Here is a 20883-nt window from a genome sequence, read left to right on the forward strand (position 1 = left end):
GTTACCTTAATTAACATCCAAATCATTCCCACACTAAAGAATTTACCTTTACACATATGGACAATTTAAGAATCACCCGATATGACCCTTCAAGTAAATGAAGAATTGTTCGAGTCTTAACTTAGAAATTTTTGGGGTGTTAAAATATCTCCCCTTGGTATCATTCATCCTCGAATGACGGCTGGTCTGAGAGTGTAAAGGGGTTACTCTCACTATATTCAATATTAACTCATAATCATAAAGTACTTAATATAGGATGTTTATTTTGATCTAAATCACAAGATTCGGGTTCTATACCTCCGTAAGAAATCTCATCCCAAGAACACTACTCCTTACCGCTACATACAACTAACCTTGAGCTCACATCACGAAACACCTAATGTATCACTCATTGTCCACATGTTAACAACACCACATTCAAGCTTATAACCTTAACCACTCCTACTGACCCCTTTCTAAGAACTTATCATCCTCTCATAATCTCTACCAAATAAATTTTCATGCATTACCACCGGGAAGCTGACTTAGTACTTATTGTAAAACCTTATCTCCTTCTTCCTCCACATTCATAACCTTAGATGGAATAAACACACCATCACTATCACAATAAGAAATAACAATCCTCTCCTCCATCATCACATAATTGCTATCAACAACACCACTCTCCAAAACTAAAAAGGATTGCTAAAAGGACTTTAGGGCGAAAGATCATAAGCACGATTCATTCGAAAATTTTGAAAAGAATATGCATGACATAACATTATGTTACTAGCCATTAAGAGTAATTCATGGATTTGTGAGACTTAACATACTGTGAGACATGATTGCTTAGATGAATAGGTTCATAGCATGAGACAAAAATGACCCTTTTTAATGTTTTTCTGTCGGCTAATTCGTCACTGCATTAGATTAGGTTACTAAAATAGTCATAACTTTTTACTCGAAACTCAGATTGCTGTGTAATTTGTGGCATTGGAAAGAAGATTCAAATACCTTTAATTTGATAAGTTGTGGGCCAAGTAACTCTTTATATTTTAAGAGATATGGTCATTTGAAGTTGACCCAAAGAGAATCTTACATCAAAACTTAATCGGTAAGGAAACTTTAAACTCAACTTTGTGCTTGGAGATTCTACTTACCTTAATTAATATCCAAAATAATTCCACACTAAAGAATTTACCTTTACACATACAGACAATGTAAGAATCACCCAATATGACCTTTCAAGTAAATGAAGAATGGTCTGAATCTTAACTTAGAAATTTTCGTGTGTTACACCTTCCTCGCTTTACTAAGGATTGTGTTAGTGTGACCCTGGTTGCGTTCGTGATCTTTGTGTTAGCGAGGGTCGGCTCATGAAAATGAAGGGTCTAGTTTTTGTAGGGTTCGCTTAAGAAAACAATGGGTCGTGATACCAATGTTCGTGTAAGTGACCCTTGGTTAGTGAAAGTGACTTCAGAGGAGGGTTTTGACTTGCCAATTTTGGGTTTAGCTCATATTTCCCCAGTTTATGTTTTGAAAAATCCTTGTAGGCAATTTCAAAGAGATTATTTCTTGGACAATTATTTGGGTAAGACTTTGTAACCTTAAAACTTCAATTACCTTTGGTAAATTGTGGATTTTAACATAAAAAATTAAGATTTTGATTGGCCAAGTGAAAGGTTTTTGTAACACTCCGGAAATTAGTAGGTTAAACTAGAGCTTAACGTGAGGGTTAGAGTCATGGATGTAACTCCCCGTACTTAAAATAGAGGGTTTCGTGTTAGAACATCAAGGTACTACCCCTCAAGAACCAACCATGGACCCTTGAGGAGGACCCCTAGAAAACTGCCTGTTGATAAGTCCATAAATTCGACTCATTTAGGGCTATATTTTAATAGAAATTGTGTCCTCGAATGCTTATTTTATCTCAATATCTGATAAAAAAGGCAATGAAAGGAGCAGTCGACGGGTCGCCGAATAGTTTCGTGAAGCAGTATTATGTCTCATAACGACACAGAGCACGACGATGCTGAAGGCTATGGTGACAAACTACACCAAAGGGCGAATCGCCGAGTTAATCGGCGATTCTGACTAACCTCGCCGAACGATCCACCAACACTAATTTATGAAGTTTATATATTCTAAACTCTTTATTAATTTTTAAGAGTGGAACATTTATTTTAATTTTCACAATAGAATAGTACTTTTTTTTCTAAGTGAGAGGGTTTTGGAGACTTGAAGGAGAAGGGGTAAGGCGTAGGCTGGCCTTCATGCGGCAAGTGGGTGTCCGAGAGAAATCCATTTGAAACGGGGTAAGTTGCTCGAGAGAGAACTTATTTCCACATAAAGCTTAGCCTAGTCACTATTACTCTATAACTTTTCTATCGAAAGCATGTACCCAATACTTTAGATTAACCCTTATTCCGGTCACATCCCAAGAATCCCCCTCTCATTGCTTAGATTCCATTGTTAATTTGCTGTTTTTATTTATTTGTGACAAAATCCCCATTTGATATTTGACACTTTGTGTCACCCCCTTTTATTTACTATGTTTTTACTCGTTTTTAGCTACGACTTGTTAGAACTTAATTTTATTTTTCTATAAATTCTCAAAACCACTCTCTTGGGACGACTCGAATCCTTGGTTGGGTTATTATACTATTGCACGATCGTAGACACTTGAATTGGAAGTTGTGTCATTGATTACGATAAACACCAAAATGACGCCGCTGCTGGGGAGTGTTGTTATTTGAGAATTTTTAGATTTGTAGAATTTTTGTTCTTCTTAGTTGTAGTTTACTAATTTAATTCTTATTTTTGTTTTGTGATTTGTCTGAATCTAAACAGGGGAAGCAAGCATGGCAAGAAAACACCAATCTCCAAGCACCACTCCTTCCCCCTTATCCAAACCACCAAGCATGGCAAGAAAACACCAATCAGCCTCTTATCAAACACCACCCCCTCCTCAAAACGCCAATCTCCAAGCACCACTCCTTCCCCCTTATCCAAACCATCAAACTGGCCTACCCCCCACAGCCAAAACGCTAATAACCTACGCACTTCCCTCCTTCACACCAACCCCCAGACTTTTTCCCCAAAACTATCACGCCCCTTTAAATGGCTAGAGTCCCTCTATCGCTCCACCACTACCGCAAAAAGTCATTTTTCAAATACCAGTCCCCAATGAGCATGATGCCCATGGTTCGAAGCTCGACCATTATGAGGAGAGGGAGAGAGAGTGGAGGTCAAATGAAGAGACCACCAAGATAGATATGAAGGAGGAAATTAGAAAAGCCATGAAGGAGTTGAACTGTTTTGGGTGGTAAGGTCAATGATGAAGGGATTACGAGCAGGACTCGAAGGCAGGTTTTGAGCTTGTTCCACGTTAGGAGGAGGAATTTGAGCTGGAGGTCTTCCGTCTGGTTGAGTGTTGACAGCAAAAAATAAAGGAGGCAAATCTTGTTTTTTCTGCATCTCGACCCTCATCTCAGCAATTTGTTGCATCAACTGTAGGATCAGTTCATTTTGATCAGCAAGGGCGGGCTGAGTCACCACGACATTAGTAAGGCTGGTTTCTTCGTTATTATCACTCATTGCTGCTTTTCCCTTTTGTGAACTTTGACTAGGGAAGGAATCTGTAGGTCCTTTAGTTCTAGTGAAATAAGGATGATCGGCCAGTGTATCAACACAGATCAGTACTGACTACCTGAAGAGAAAAATAACTCAAAGGAAAATCTGTCAGTATTAGTTCTGGATGAATAATGCAAGATATCACATAGAAAGCAGATAAACATATAAAAGTTGCTTCGTTTGAGGACACGTTAACCCACGAGTAATGGGGACTGATTTTTTGAACAAGCAGGAATTTGCTCGTTTTATTTTGGGGCTAGTGACTCAGAAAGGCTAAATTGGGTTGAGCTAAGGTCTTCTTGCTGCATCTTTTGGCTTCTGTTGATCTGAACTCAATGTTTCTTTGTAGAATGAAAGAGGGGGGAAAGAAATTTTGAAAAAGATAGGGGCCGGGCCTTGAAAGGCTGCCTACGTATCTCCCAAGGAGAATTCAGGCCCTGCGTAGTTCGAATACAAAGGAAAATTTCATTTTCATTCATTCATTTTTGGTGATTACAAGGAAAGTGAAAACAGATAATAAAGCTCCTAAAAGATAGATGGTGCCTTCACCGAAGTTCCCTCCTATGACTGCCGTATTAGCCACGGGGGACAAACTCAACTTGAATTTTTCCCATCTTGACGAGGGATTCCACGTCATAGCGAAACCTGAGGCACCTCCCAATGTTATGATCGATGGCATCATTATAAGGGCAGGGCTTCCAGATCTCAATTCCAACGGGATCGATTGCTTCGTCATCTTTTCTGATAGAGGCCAAGACTCCTTTTTGAACTAACAGACTGTAGATGTCCAGCAAAGTTTTCTTGAAAGGAGTAAAGTAGTGACAATAAAACAAAGTGTGCTCAGTGACCGACAAACTAGGCTCTGTTGGTCACAGGTAAGGACGGTGTTCCCACCCCACATATACGGGATCTCCCCAACGTTGATCAGGTTGCGGATTGCTGCCTTAAGCTCCACACATTCTTCTATAGTGTGTCCTCTTTGTTTCGGGTGGTAGGCACATGTCTTTTGAGAGCTTTCATGCCCAAACCCTAAAGTGGTTCCTTCGAGAGGCTTTAGCATACCTGACGCCTTAAGGTGCTCGTAAATGAGAGCACACGACACGACTCTTGCCCCCACACTATCTGTCCGCTCATAAGCCGGGAGAGTGATCTTTTGGTCTCCTCCTTTCAGACGTCCCAGGAAGGGAGGCATATAGATGATTTTCTCATCGGCATCTTCTTCAATAGCTCCAGGGTGAGTGTCTTCGGGACCACTATTTGCTTCTTGATTGAAGAAAGAGCATTTCCCACGTATCTTCTGAAGTCTCATAGTTATGTCATTCTTGAAGACGTCATGTTCCTTCCGCACAACAACTGTCTTTTTACTTATAACATCGCATTTGGTCATATTTGCTGCCAATTCGCGTCTAGTGCCGCATTTGCTGCTTGTACGACCGCGGTGGCAAACTCCACTTCTATTCTCCTTTCCCTGGTTTCTTGGATCTCTCGCCTGAGCCGCTGCAATTCCATCCTCAAATCTTCCTCAGTTAGCTCTATGTCGATACCCTTTCCCTTTTCCATCTTAGTAGCAATTTCACCTTTTCTGAGATGATAGAGTAATATTTCAAGATTTGATAGTAAGATTTTATCTCTGGCTGAGAAACTTAAAGACTCATGGAATTTTGGTCGGACATTTGGTAGTGACTTGTATTTGGTATTGGGGAAATTTTTAGAAATTTTTTGAAAAGGAGTGAGCTAAAAATATCCTCATTCAAAGCAACAATATCACATAAACAGTTAAAGCACATAAGTATATATCGCGCGTCCTAAACAAGTAAGGGGACCTTTTGTGCCAAGGGTAGGCCTAACGTATTTGAAAGATGTATGTGTAGAATTGAACCATTTTGTTACCCCAAAGCAAATTTCGCATAAAAATGATATTCAAAAAAGCGAAAATAAGCAAGGGGAAGTAGGGAATAAACGAAAAACGCAAAGGAAAGGCCCACATAGGGGTCATTTGAAAAGAGTACCAAAATACAAGAAAGGCAAGCCCACGCAGGGGCAAATAACAATGAGTACATATAGAAAAACCCACGCAGGGGCGAAATCCGCTAAGATGTTCCCGACGGCCTCGCCTCGGATCTGCTTCTCTTGTTCTGTGCCATGAGATGTCGAAGCCTATATTGAATCATTAGCAAGTATCCTTCGCTCCGGCGGCCTTTCTCTTCCCAGTCTTCGAGACACATTCCGCTTTTCTTATCTCCAATCCACAAGTGCTCTCCCAAATCGCTTTTCAAGCTTTCTAATTCTTGAGTCACGCTATCGAGGGCGTACTTATCCTCTTGTTACTTTCGGAGAAATTTCTCGTACATTTCCTGGGCTTCTCTTTTTACCTCTCTTAGTTCTATCAAAGCTTTGGACTCTTTGTCCTCTACACTGCGGTAAATGTTCGGAACTGAGAAGGAGATACCTTGTATATTGTGCTTCAACCAATCTTTGTAAGTTTCATCGTACCCCGCATTAAATCGGTCCGCGGCAATGGTGTCGTCTTTCATTCGCACTGCTCTTTTCCATTCTCTCAGCATCTCTGAAGCCTCAGGCACTCTATCATCCCCAATGTCGAACACATAGATACGGTAGTATGCTTCTGGAGGTGTAGTCTGTCTTCTTCCGAACTGTCTCAGGACCCGGATGGGTGCATATGGGCGAATACCTCGAATACCTCGAATACCTGGTAGAGGAAGCACAAGTTGTCTGCCGCCCCGTACTATGGCATCTTTCGAGATGAAACGGTCGAACATCCACTAGATGTTTTCTTCTCTTAACTCAGAAAAAATTTGAGCCCATCTTTCTCTGGTTCTTCTTTTTTCTAAGTCTGCCCATAACAACATGTCATTCAAACTCTTAAGAGCGTTATGCTCATCGAGGGTATGGAGTTCTTGAGTTCCGTGTCTCTTCACCAAGTGACTCATTATCCACCATTGAAGAAGAAGGTTGCAACCCTGAAAGTAACGATGCCCTTCTTTGCATTTTCCCAAAGCACGGTACATGTCGGAAAGGATGACAGGTGCGATAGGATAATACTTTACTTGCCCTTGGTTCAGATGCCCGTGGAACAGAGTGTGTGCAAGCATTATCACCCGGGTGTTGATACTGAGGCTCGGGCCGTGTGGGAAAACCATGGTGCCTAATAGTGTGATAGTAAATGCCAAAGGTCTTATCTCGTCCCATTCTCTGAAAGTGACCCTGAACTCTTGGTTGTAATTCGTATAGAAACTCGCATGCCCGAATCTGACATAGAGATCCATAAAAGAAACGCTAGAACCTTCGGCCTGGTTGGCGCAATCCTTTCTTAAACCGAGCCAGTTTACAATATCCTCGAGGGTAGGCTTGTTAGGGATTAGGATGTTTTCCCGCTTTCTCACCCTTCTTTCAATCCCTGTACCGACTGTGTCTATTCCGTCGTGAATTTCCTCAATTGTTGGGGTGATCTCCATGGTTCCAAACCGGAACACCATTTTCTCGTTGTCCCAATAGCCTGTGAGGACTTCAATTAGCTCGGGCCAACCAACCATGTTGATGAGTTCTGTTAGGGCTCCTATATATTTGTTGAGGACCCTTTTGTGGACCACAGTGAGGTCGTTGTACCACATCTTGAGCAAAACTGGGGCTTCCACTACCATGTCGAATTTAGGAAATCGATCCATACCTACAAAATAAAGCACAGTTAAGATTCCCTCCCCCAAATAGGCAACAATCAGGTTTCTACACATACATCTTTCAAATCTCAAACAATATGATATGTTGTTAGGTCGTGGACCTTGGACATGATTTTTGGTGGTTTTACTAATGGACTTAATACGCCTTGGGTATTAAGCCGTCTTAGGCTAATGCTTAGATTTGGATTTGGTTTCGCTCTACTCTAGGTTGACTAGAATTGGTTTAGAAATGACGGTTACCCGAGTCGGACAAACAACGGGGTGAAGGATAATAAACGACGTTGGATGACCACAAGCCAACTATTCATTTATCACTTCCAAAGGATTTAACTTGGTGTTTTTTCTGAAGGACAGCCGTGGTAAGCCACGCAATCGCCTTTTTTCCTAATGCAATCTATTTGCCGTTTGACAGAATTGAGTGCCATGAATGCCACAATTCAATATAAGCGATAAATAAAACAAGTAGATAGTTAAAACACATAGCCAAATAAATTAATCTTAAGGTTAGAACTATTCAAATCCCTAGCGGAAGTCGCCAATAACAAAGACTATTTCGTGACTCGATATTCATTTGAATCGAAATGACGAAGAAGAGAAAAAGGGCTAGGAATTGTTTACCTAGCAATTTGATAGCTCGCAAGGACGAATGAGCAGAGGTGCCGGGCTTTTCCCACTGAGACGCGAATACGAGTTAGCAAACGGAAACTTGGGCCGAATCTTAAATTCTAATGGACGTCTGGAAATGGAGACAAGCGAGAGAGGGGAAAAGCAATCGGACCAGAACTAGTTGCCTTTTCTCTTTTCTTGAATCTATTCCTATATATCTTATAACTTATTTTATTGTGTTGCTTTCTCAATATGGTTTTGCTCAAGAAAAACCAAATTCCCCTCTTTTCTTAGAATGAATAAGAGGACCGTATATAGAAGAGGCTAGGGTTCGCGTTGGAGGGAAAAAGAACAACCATTTCGTATTCAAGGCCCACCAATTTGAATTCCAAAACCTTTCACAATTCAGGTGAGACACCTTTCCTGAAGGTTCAAACCATTCCGGAAAAGGAAAGGAGGATGGATGGCGGAGATCGATCTCTCGTCCTTGAATCTCAACGTGGCGCTCATCTACGCTAGTCAAGGACAGAAGCGTGACTGCCAGACAAGATTGCAGGCGGCTCTGCGATACAGGAACATAAAAAGTAGAAAATGACGCCTTATCGCAAAGACGTGAACTTTGTCGTGTTCTGTTCTGTCTCTTTGTGAACATTGTTGCTGCTTGGGAGTTGTACACGCCGTTTGAATTGTTGTCATCGTTGTTGCGCTGTGAAGTTTTAATGAATGTATTTAACCAGAAAATAGATTATGCTCCTGCGGAAGTATCTACTCGTTACGGAATCTCTGATATCTATCTTTTGCCTTAACCACATCAAAGAGGAATTGAACCTCTTCTTGATTGATTGAGACAAAACGATTCCCCTCATCCGAGCCGCAGGAACATGTACATACGGAATACGAGAATTTCCACCTTGTAAAAGATGGTGTTGCTTTGTCTCGTTTTGAAGAAATGTTGCTGGTTTTCTTTTCTGTTAACGTTTTGGACTGCTTCTATTGTGAAAGGGAAAAGGGAAATGGGCCGAGTCAAAAGGGGGATGGAGTGGGCTGAGGCGTTTGGGAAATTATTTGTGGGTATTGAAATGTATGCTACTGGGTTGCTGACTGTATTGTATTGTGTATTGGGCCTGGGAATTTTATGTGGAATTGGGTCGACTGTTGCATTGAGGAACAAAATGGTACTAGTTAGGCGTGTGTACTGTATCATTACTGTGGAAAAGAACGGGATGAAATATTTGTTAAATTGGAAAATTGGAAAGGATTATTTTAAGTTGAAAAGTAGGCCTAGCTTGGTTTTTCTCAAAATTGAACCAAGGACAAGGGAAAAATGGCTAGCATAAAGTAGCCACGTAGGTTTCAAACTTAGGCAATTTAAAATTAATACTTTGCCAACTTGATCAAATTTAATAAATTTAACCAATAATTAAATAAGACGAATTAATATTAATTAATTAATGAGCTTCTTAATTTCAACGAAATAGAATAATCAATTTAGTTATAAACTAAATAGTTAAAAATGTAAACTATTATATAACCAAAATTAATTAACCAAATATTTAATTAAAACAAAATCTTTTTGAGACTATTTTCAAATATTCATAAAATATACTAATTGGTGTATACATAATTATGTAAATCATATATATTATTCAAAAGATTATAAAATGACAAAATTACTTTAAACTGACTTGAAAAATATATTGAATTTATAAAGTCAATTATTTCAATTCGTTCGGAATTTAAGAAGCTCGATGATTAATTTACATCGGGGAGGGTCGAAATTGGGTGTCAACAGTCATTTAGTTTTGGAAGAAGAGGTTGTCCGGGAGTGAAACTTGGTTTTACAATTACTACAATGTTACTTGCTATGCTTCTTCATGGGTTTTCTTGGAGTTTACCACCAAATACACCTTCCAATGACTTAATTGAGTCATCTAAGACTGATCATTTTGGTATCTTACCTCTTCTTGCTCAGGCAAAACCAAGATTAGCTAAGGACATGTATCCTTGACACACAACTTTTATTGAAATTTACTTCCAGTAGTAATTTTCAGCATAAAGGTTTATGATGAATTTCAAATTTTAAACTCTTTTGGCATGATAAATAAATTTATATTATAGCGAATGTGTATCTTTTGGAGAAATGTTAGAAACTCGAACATTGGGATGAAGTCCATTTTATCATACAAGTAAAAGGCTTCTCTTCATTGTAAGATATAACTCAAAAGAATTAAGAAGTCTTCTCTTTTCTCCCTACTATATTCTTCTTCTTCTTCTTATTATTATTATTTATAATTTTATAACTCATTATCAGCACGAGATTATGTCATCTTAAGAAAATACTTTGATAATATCAAAGATATAAGAAGTTTCATGATAAGTTACAATATCAAACTTTGAATTGTGGCTCTGAATAATACACCAACATTGGAAAAGAATATCATGATCTATGTACTGGTGATTACTAACCATTATATAACTTTTCTACTAATCTTAGTTATATTTATTAGTAATTAGTATATTACGGTAGAATCAACAAAAATAGTACAATATTTACTTTTTTGAAAATATTATTAAATTACAAATATGGAATTTTGTCAAAATTTTCCTTTTTAGCATATGTTTGTATAATGTGGATTTCACGATAATTTTTTAATCATTACATCAACTTTCATGGCATCAAATTAGATTATACACCATGGTAATAAGATGTTAGATTCAAGTCCTAAGGAACTTTTATATGGATAATACATTGGATTCAAGTCTCAATGAATATTAATGATATAATGATAATTAAAATAAATAATGTTCTTTTGGTGAAAAGTCATGAACCATATCCCACTCTACATTATTTATTTAATTTTCTGAAGTGAATGTGCTAGCAATGTATAATGTCTGAAACAAATAATTGGTTGAATAATGCACATGAACGTAGAATAAGGTACTAAGCTATAATTATTTAATATTCTCAAATAATTTTGTTCTATTCCGATAAAAATATATATATCATTGACGATATAATTGTTATAATATAATGTATTATTGTATAAAATTATGAGGACTTTAATTCAACGATGGATTAAAGCATGATGACGTAGAAATATTTTACAAGTGGAATAATGGTAAAGGAAATTTCTGAAGGATTCAAAATACCTGAAGCATATACTTGTTCTTGCAAAATTTGTAGATAATCCTGATATGCTTTTAATCAATCAATAATCCTTAATATAGTTATGCAAATTCATGTAATGACCCGAAAAGGTGATTTTTGGAATTTTTTATAAAATTACCATTTTACCTCTTCCGATAGTTACCTTGAGTCATTTCAGGTCAATTTTTTAAGTTTGTTTCAAAATTCGATTAAATAGTTATGTTTTGTTGGAAATTTTGAGTTTTGGAAGGTATTTTATCCCTTCCAATAGTTACCTCGAGTTTCTGGTCAATTTTTGAAGTTGGTTTTGATATTTGATCAAAAAGTTATGCTTTGTCGGAAAATTTGAGTTTTGGAAGGTTTAAAGTGTTTATAAGTTGGGTTCGGTATCAATTGGAGCTTCGAGTCTCGAAATGGAATTCTAGTAATTCCATGAGCTCTAGAATCTAGAATTTGGTCTTGCAGTGTCGTTGTTTCCTGATTCAAAGGTGTTTTAAGGAATTGAGGTCTTAAGTTGGATCAATGTTTCTGTGATTTTAGTCTTTGAGTTGACTTTGGTCAACATTTGGAGTTTCGATGCTCGGATCAGAATTCCAACGGTTCCATTGAATTTTGGGGATGATTTTAAGCCTAGGAGAGACGGTTGAATTTTCAGATATTCCGATGGGCATTTTTTGTATTTTGGACCCATAAGTTAGTTTATTTTGAATTTCATGGTTTTTTAAATCAAGGAGGCCTCAAATCCATATTTTGACAGTTCAATTGAGTCTGAAACATTAAGTTTAGTTTGATAGCATATATGGTTTGTGTACTTGGGGTTTTGAACGAATCCGGAGGATCCATTCGACAACTTTGTGCCTTGTGTGATCATTGTTAGTTTTTTGTCTCTGGTGCAAATATATATGCTCATCGCAATCGTAGACCAATCCACGCGATCGTGATGTGATAATAAGGTACAGATGGATGTCTTATATGATAGTTTTTGTCAAAAACTGTAATATCTAATATGGTAATATGGTATGAGTGTATGTGTAATAAGATAGTTTTTCCTTATAAGAATAAAGTATCTAATATGATAATATAGTATTATGTCTAATATGATAGTTTTTCCATAAAAGAATTAAGTATCTGATATGATAATATGGTATAGATTAATATCTAATATGATAGTTTTTCCATTAAAGACTGAAGTATCTAATATGATAAAATATGGTGTGGATATATGTCTAGCATGATAGTTTTTCCATAAAAGAATGAATTATCTAATAAGATAATATGGTATGAATATATGTTTAATATGATAGTTGACCAAATATAAGTTTTTTTTTTATTAAAGGCACAACTCATAAAAGTCACAACTATTCATTTTCCATTCACACCTATTAAAATCTAACACTACTTTCATGTTCGTAGAGAGCTATAAATAGTGGATAGTATGCAATTATATCTTTGAACCAAAACCTTAATTATCAATCATCAATGAAAAGAAAAAGGTCAAACTTTTCAAAATTTCAAACCTTGTTAATCTTCTATGGAGGATCTTTATTTCTACCGTTTTTAAAGTTACAAACAAATGGATTATTATAATAAGACAAACATCATTATCTCCGGGTAAAAAACCATGGCCTATAATTGGTAGCCTTCCTCAAATGCTCCCAAACAAGAAGCCAACATATCATTAGATACACAAAATTATGGAGGAAATGGACACTGAAATCGCTTGCATTCATGTTGGTACTGTCCCTGTCATTCCTGTAACTTCCCCTGAGCTTGCTCGTGAGTTCTTCCAGATTCAGGGCTCTATTTTCTCTTCCAGGCCTATTTGCATGTCTGTGAGCATCATTAGTATTTTGAACCATAACACCACCTTTGGCAGAGTCCATTAACCGAACACCCAATCTGGACAGTGTATGTACATCTCGTACCAACTCTTTCTTATCTTCTTTTATATGGGCAACACTACCCATTGACAATCGACTGAGGGCATTCTCTGTAGCACCCCGTATCCGAAAGCAGAACTTAATGCAGATTTCCAGAAGTTGCAGGTGCAACCCATGGTTGCTACCCACGGACCGTAGGGTGACCCACGACCCGTGCTGGTGGCCCGTGGTTCGCATCTACAACCATCCCCAAAAATTTAGAAAAAAACCATTCTAAGGCATGACTCACAGACTGACTTGACGGATTGTGGATCCATCGACGGATCGTCGATCAGTCTGTAGGCCGAGGCCCTTAGAACCTGGTCTCTAAAGTCAATCGACGGACTGACATGACGAATCGTGAATCCATTGATGGATCATCGATCAGTCTGTAGGTCGAGACCCTCAAAACCTGGTCTCTGAAGTCATCGACGTACTGACAGGATGGATTTTGGATCCATCGACGGATCGTTGATCAGTCCGTAGGTCGCTTCAGCAGATTTTAAGTCAGGGTCGTTTTGGTCTTTTCCTATTTCATTGGACACCTAAGCTACGTCGTTTAGGCCCTAGATTATGAGGTTTTAGTCAGTTTAAGCCTAGAAACATAACTAGAACTTACCTAAGTCAAATTATTAATCAAAACTTAGAAAATTAGAAGCGTAAAAAGAGAAAGAGGCGACCAACCCTAGTTCAAGAACGCAACAAGTTTTCTTCAGTTCCAGCCCAAAAATAAAAGAATTTCTCCGTGAAATTCGTCACCAGGTATGTGGGATTTCACTAGTGGGTTCCTTTTTCACATTAGGTCTCTAGAATTCAGTGAGATTCTTGATTCCATGATTATGAATAGACCTAGGGTTTCTAGAATTTTAACAGATCTTCATGTATTAGTTATTTAAATGTTCCAAATCAGATTATCATGTTATTGCTCAGGTTATTGCATGAATTCCAGAACCCTAGCTATGTATTTCCTTAGTTCTTGAATTACACATGCTAGGTAAGATATTTCAGTTATTTAGTTATACATGCATCAGTTATTAATGCATCAATATCAGTTTAATTGTTGCATTTTTAGTTTGCATGTTCAGTTTGAGCTATCCTGTAACTTATAGAAATTCAGTCATAATGTGTTAATTACTTAATCCATTAGGAGTAGCATAATACCGACTTGGACTAGGGTTCAGCGTACACAATTAGTCCCAGAACTACTAGACACGTAGATTGTAAGTCCCCTCTGTGGCATCATTTCAGTGATCACGCCGGCATGCCTCTATACCTTTGGCTGGGTATATTGGGTCCTCTCGATGGGGCATATACATCAGACTCCATATTTAGCTCATGTGATTTTATTATCGGTTATTAGTAGCTCCCACAGTTTAGTCAGATCCTATTGCATTGACCATTTATCAGTATATCGAGTATTCAGTTTCAACATGTTATAAATTGGTCACTACATTCAGTTATCTCAACATTCAATATCTATATCATGTTCAGATTATGTCATTGCTTATTTGCTCATTCAAATATATGTTATTTTAGCTGTATTCTATCCTGCATGCTCAATACCCTTCAAGTACTGATGCATACTCTGCGCTACATCTTGTCGTGATGTAGGTTTAGGTTCTCACCATCTAGATCACGCTTAGATTGGTTCATGATCTCCAGTTCAACAGAATCAATGGTGAGTCCTTATTCTCCATGGACAGTAGTCATGAGTTTCTTTTCAGTATTTTTAGTCCTTAGTTTCTGTTTTGCTAGACTTAGCTGGGGCATGGCCCAGCATTTTTAGTCAGTTAGAGGCTATTTTCAGACACAGTTAGATTCAACTTAGTATTGAGTTAATATCATCTTTGTATTAAACTCATGAGTTATCATTTATCTCAGTTATAGTATATGGGTATTCCCCATCTTTTCATTTTTATTTATGATTTAGCTTCCGCATCAGTTTATTATCTTTAGTATGCTCATGATCAGGCCAGTAGGGTTAGCTTGGGATCACTTGTGGTCCTAGGTTCCGTGTCCGCGTCTTGGGGGTAGTCTCGGGGTGTGACAAACTTGGTATCAGAGCACTAGGTTTAAGTGTCCTAGGATGTATGAAAAGACGCACTAAGTAGAGTCTTTTTCATGGGTGTGAAGTGCACCACATCTAAAGAGGGGGAGGCTACAAAGTGTTTAGGAAATCTTAATTTTTTGTTACTCTTATCGTACATAAGGTATGATTTAAATTCCATTCTAACTCGACGTTCTACGTTTCAGTGATCATGCCTCCTCGTAGAGCGGACGCCAGGAATGCGAATGCCAGGAACGCAAACACAAATCCTCCAGTCCCTGATCAAGAAGTGTCGAATGCAGAGTTCAGGAATGCCATACAAATATTGGCTCAGAGTGTGGCCAACCAGAACAATTAGTGGGATCTAGTTCCGGTAAATGCCAATGTTGGGTCAGTTGCAGCCAAGGTACGAGAATTTGTTAGAATGAATCCGCTAGAATTCTTAGGATCGCAAGTTGGAGAAGATCCCCAAATCTTCATTGATGAGGTCAAGAAGATCTTTGAAGTGATGCATGTAACTAGGAATGATCGGGTTGAGTTAGCATCTTACCAACTTAAGGATGTGGCTCATATATGGTATACTCAGTGGAAGGAGAAAATGGGTACACATGCAACTCCTATTACTTAGAATTATTTCAGCGAAACCTTTCTGGACAAGTTTTTCCCCATAGAGTTGAGAGAAGCCAAGGTCCAGGAATTTATGAACTTAAGGCAGGGTTACATGACTGTCCAAGGGTATGGGCTCAAGTTTAACCAACTCTCTAGGTATGCTCCTCACATGGTTGCTGATTCCAGGGCTCATATGAATAAGTTTCTGTATGGAGTGTCAAACTTAGTGAAAACAGAGTGCACTAAGCTTACGGAACAGGCTAAGGAGACTAAGCAAGCAAGAACAGGTAACTACGAGTATTCCTAACAGAAATCGGGTGGTGGAAATCACTTGCAGTTTCAGCAGAAGTCTTCGACTCCAGCCCCTTCATCAACTAGTGTTCCATCCCCTAGGTTCCATAATGATTAGAAAGGTAGGGCGCCAGGCTCTAAGTCTCAAGGTAGTGTTTCAGGCACCAAAACTTACCCAACTTGCCAGAAATGTAACAAGAACCATCCGGGCGAGTGCCTTGCAGGTAAGGAATCATGTTTTGGGTGTGGTCAGTCTTGTTATAGACTGAAGGATTGTCCTTCTAGACAGTATCAAGGAGGAAATAATGGTAGAGCACAGTCTACAACTTCAACAGAACCAGTAGGTCGCTCGACTCAACAGGGTAACTAATCTGGTACAGGTGGCGGACAACGCCAAAATTGGCTCTATGCTCTTCACGCTAATCAAGATCAGGAAAATTCTCCTGATGTAGTCACTGGTACATTATGAGTCTTTGATCTTGATGTTTATGCATTGTTAGATCCAGGGGCTACTTTGTCATTTGTAACTCCTTACATAGCAGTCCAATTCAGTGTTAGCCCAGAAACTCTTTCAGAACCCTTCTCAGTCTCTACTCCAGTCGGTGACCCAGTTATAGCTAGACGGGTATATAGAAATTACCCTGTCACAGTCTCTCAGAATGTCACCTCAACAGATCTTGTGAAGTTAGAAATGGTAGACTTCGATGTCATTTTAGGCATGGATTGGTTACATTCTTGTTATGCCTTAGTCGATTGCAGAACTAGGATTGTTTGTTTTCATTTTCCAGATGAACAAATCCTAGAATGGAAGGGTAGTAGCTTAGCGTCTATGGGTCGATTCATTTTTTACCTTATGGCTAGAAAGATGATCTCTAAGGGTTATCTCTATAATCTAGTTCGGTTTAAGGATTCTAGTTCCGAATCCCCAACTCTTGAGTCAGTCCCTGTAGTCAATGAGTTTCCAGAAGTGTTTCCGAATGATCTTCCCAGAGTTCCTCTTGAAAGGGAAATCGACTTTGGAATTGATCTCCTTCCAGATACCCAGCCTATCTCTATTCCTCCTCACATAATGGCTATAGCTGAGCTTAAGGAATGGAAAGAGCAGTTGAAAGACCTTCAAGATAAGGGCTTCATCAGACCTAGTATTTCACCATGGGGTGCACCAGTATTGTTCGTAAAGAAGAAAGATGGTTCTCTTAGAATGTGCATTGACTATAGGCAGTTGAACAAGGTCACAATCAAGAATAAGTATCCCATCCCTAGGATTGATGACTTGTTTGACCAACTTCAGGGTGCTAGTCATTTCTCATAGATAGACCTCAAATCGGGTTATCATCAGCTTAAAGTCAGAGATAGTGACATTCCGAAGACAGCCTTCAGAACTTGGTATGGTCATTATGAAATTATAGTCATGTCATTTGGACTAACCAATGGTCCTGCAGCTTTCATGGATTTGATGAACAGAGTGTTCAAGCAGTACTTGTACTTGTTCGTTATCGTCTTTATTGATGATATCCTCATTTATTCTAGGAATGAGTAAGAACATGTGAGTCCTTTGAGAGTTGTTCTGCAAACTCTCAAAGATCGCCAGTTATTTGCAAAATTTAACAAGTGCGAGTTTTGGTTACAATCAGTTGCTTTCCTTGGGCATATTGTGTCTAGTGATGGAATTCGAGTAGATTCCCAGAAGATAGAAGCAGTGAAACAATGGCCCAGACCTACCTCTGCTATAGAACTCAGAAGTTTCTTAGGTCTAGCGAGCTATTACAGATGGTTCATGGAAGGATTTTCATCCATAGCCTCACCATTGACTAGGTTGACTAAGAATATGGACAAGTTTCGATGGTCAGATGATTGTGAGAAAAGCTTCGCAGAACTAAAAACTAGGTTGACTACAACTCCTGTCTTGACTCTACCAGAGGTTTCAGATGGTTATGTGATCTATTGTGATGCATCCAGGGTCGGCCTAGGTTGTGTATTGATGTAGCGAGGTAAGATTATAGCTTATGCTTCTAGACAACTTAAGGTACATGAGAAGAATTATCCGACTCATGACCTCGAGCTTGAAGCAGTGGTGTTTGCACTCAAGATTTGGAGACATTACTTGTATGGTGTTCATGTAGATGTGTTCACAGACCATAAGAGCCTCAAGTATGTATTCACCCGGAAGGAGTTGAATCTTCGCTAGAGAAGGTGGCTTGAGTTCCTCAAAGATTATGATATGAGCGTGCATTACCATCCGGCTAAGGCTAATGTAGTAGCAGATGCTCTTAGGAGATTATCCATGAGTAGTGTAGCACATGTTGAGGAAAAAAGAAGAGAGCTAGCAAAGGATGTTCACAGACATGCTCGCTTAGGAGTTCGTCTTATGAGTATATCAGATGGTGGTGTAACGGTTCAAAATGGGGCAAAATCTTCTTTGGTAGTAGAGGTTAAGTAAAAGAAAGACAGTGATCCAATCTTGCTTGAGCTTAAGGGTGAAGTCCACAATCAGAGAGTGGAGGTTTTCTCCCAAGGGTGAGATGGTGTGCTTCGCTACCAGGGTCGATTATGTGTTCCTAATGTGGGTGAGTTGAGACAACATATTCTTGCAGATCCCCATAACTCCAGATATTCTATCCATCCAGGAACCACTAAGATGTACCACGATTTGCGGGAAGTCTATTGGTGGAATGGTATGAAAAAAAATATAGCAGACTTTGTGGCTAAGTGCCCCAATTGCCAACAAGTCAAGGTAGAACATCAGAAACCAAGAGGCATGACTCAAGAGATTGACATTCCTACTTGGAAGTGGAAAGTGATCAACATGGACTTTCATCACATGTTTACCTCGTACTCGCAGACAACATGACTCCATTTGGGTGATTGTTGATAGGGTTACTAAGTCTTCTAGGTTTTTGGCGGTCAAGACTATAGATTCGGCGGAGGATTACTTCAAGCTTTACATTAATGAGATTATGAGGTTGCATGGGGTTCCTTTGTCTGTCATCTCAGATAGAGGTCCTCAGTTTACCTCTCATTTCTGGAAGTCATTTCAGAAGGGTCTTGGTACTCAGGTTAACCTTTGCACAACATTTCATCCACAGAATGATGGTCCGGCAGAGTGTACCATTCAGACTTTAGAGGACCTGTTGAGAGATTGTGTGATCGACTTCTAGGGTAGTTGGGACGATCACCTTCCTCTTATTGAGTTTGCCTACAACAATAGTTACCATTCCAACATTCAGATGCCCCCTTATGAGGCATTGTATAGGGGTAGATGTAGATCTCCAGTTGGTTGGTTTGAAGTAGGTGAAGCAGCCTTAATAGGACCAGATTCAGTCCTTGATGCTATGAAGAAAGTGCAACTCATTAGAGATAGACTTAAGACTGCCCAGAGTCGCCAGAAGTCTTATGTAGATGTTAGGAGAAGGGAACTAGAGTTCTAAGTTGATGATTGGGTTTTCCTGAAAGTGCCACCTATGAAGGGGGTGATGAGATTTGGCAAGAAAGGGAAGCTCAGTCCCAGATATGTAGGCCCTTACCAGATCTTGAAAAGGATTGGTAAAGTGGCTTATGAGTTAGAGTTGCCAGCAGATTTAGAAGCAGTGCATCCAGTCTTTCACATTTCACTTTTGAAGAAGTGTATGGGTGATCCAACATCCGTAGTGCCATTAGAGACTGTGGCTGTAAAAGATAGCCTTTCTTCTGAGGATGTACCAGTTGAGATTCTTGATCATCAAGTTAGAAGGTTGAGAAACAAAGATATCACTTCAGTCAAGGTTTGGTGGAGGAGTCGGTCCGTAGAGGGAGCTACTTGGGAAGCAGAAGTGGCCATGAAAGCCAAGTATCCTCACCTCTTTCCTTCCAATTCATCTCCAGCTTGAGGTAATAGTTCCTCTTCATTTTTTCATTCATTCATGTGTAAATTCAGTCTTAGAATCACGTTCTTTTAGTTTGTACTTACATTTTCAGCGTATTTGCATGTTCTTGGAACTCAGTTATGTCAAAGATATAGTTCTCAGTGTTTAGTGGAAGGGATTGCAGCCCTTTCCCTCTATTTCAGCTAGTTTAGTCTTCATTCGAGGATAAATGTTCTCAAGGGGGAGATAATGTAACACCCCGTATCCGAAAAAAGAACTTAATGTAGATTTCCAGAAGTTGCAGGTGCAACCCACGGTTGCTACCCATGGACCGTAAGGTGACGCACGACCCGTACTAGAGGTCCGTGGTTCGCATTTGCAACCATCCCCAGAAATTCAGACAAAAACCTTTCTAAGGCATGACCTACAGACTGACTTGACGGATTGTGGATCGATCGACGGATCGTCGATCAGTCCGTAGATCGAGACCCTCAGAACCTGGTCTCTAACGTCGATCGATGGACTGACATGACGGATCGTGAATCCATAGACGGATCGTCGATCAGTCTGTAGGTCGGGACCCTCAGAACCTAGTCTTTGAAGTCATCGACAGACTGACAGGATTGATTGTGAATCCATCGACGGATCGTCGATCAGTCCGTAGGTCGCTTCAGCAGATTTTAAGTCCGGGTCGTTTTGGTCTTTTCCTGTTTCATTGGACCCCAAAGCTACATCGTTTAGGCCCTAAATTATGAGGTTTTAGTCAGTTTAAGCCTAGAAACATACCTAGAACTTACCTAAGTCAAATTATTAATCAAAGCTTAGAAAATTAGAAGCGTAAGAATAGAAAGAGGTGACCAACCTTAGTTCAAGAACGCAACAAGTTTTCTTCAGTTTTAGACCATTTCTCCGTGAAATTCATCACCAGGTATGTGGAATTTCACTAATGGGTTCCTTTCGCCCATTAGGTCCCTAGAATTCAGTCAGATTATTGATTCCATGATTATGAACAAACATAGGGTTTCTAGAATTTCAACAGATCATCTTGAATTAGTTATTTAAATGTTCCCAATCAGATTATCATGTTGTTGCTTAGTTTATTGCATGAATT

The 20883-nt window shown here is 39.1% G+C and overlaps 3 protein-coding genes across 3 annotated transcripts in view; 2 read left to right on the forward strand and 1 right to left on the reverse strand.

Annotated features, from left to right (window-relative positions):
- Positions 1-20883, forward strand: part of LOC125823317 (probable LRR receptor-like serine/threonine-protein kinase At3g47570) — a 91758-nt gene that overhangs the window by 43947 nt on the left and 26928 nt on the right. The gene's annotated exons all lie outside the window — the stretch shown is intronic.
- On the reverse strand, positions 6396-7298 carry LOC125823323 (uncharacterized). The gene has a single exon (XM_049502715.1). The coding sequence runs from the start codon at positions 7296-7298 to the stop codon at positions 6396-6398; it is 903 nt and encodes a 300-aa protein (XP_049358672.1).
- LOC125823318 (protein SMAX1-LIKE 4-like) overlaps positions 14389-20883 on the forward strand; it is a 534427-nt gene continuing 527932 nt past the window's right edge. Inside the window, exon 1 of the mRNA XM_049502710.1 lies at positions 14389-14398. The gene's annotated coding sequence lies outside the window, so the exon portion shown is untranslated. The remainder of the gene's footprint in view (positions 14399-20883) is intronic.

Source organism: Solanum verrucosum, unplaced genomic scaffold (genome assembly GCF_900185275.1).
Source record: "Solanum verrucosum unplaced genomic scaffold, falcon-dt-bn FXZP01000214.1, whole genome shotgun sequence".
Lineage (NCBI taxonomy): Eukaryota > Viridiplantae > Streptophyta > Magnoliopsida > Solanales > Solanaceae > Solanum > Solanum verrucosum.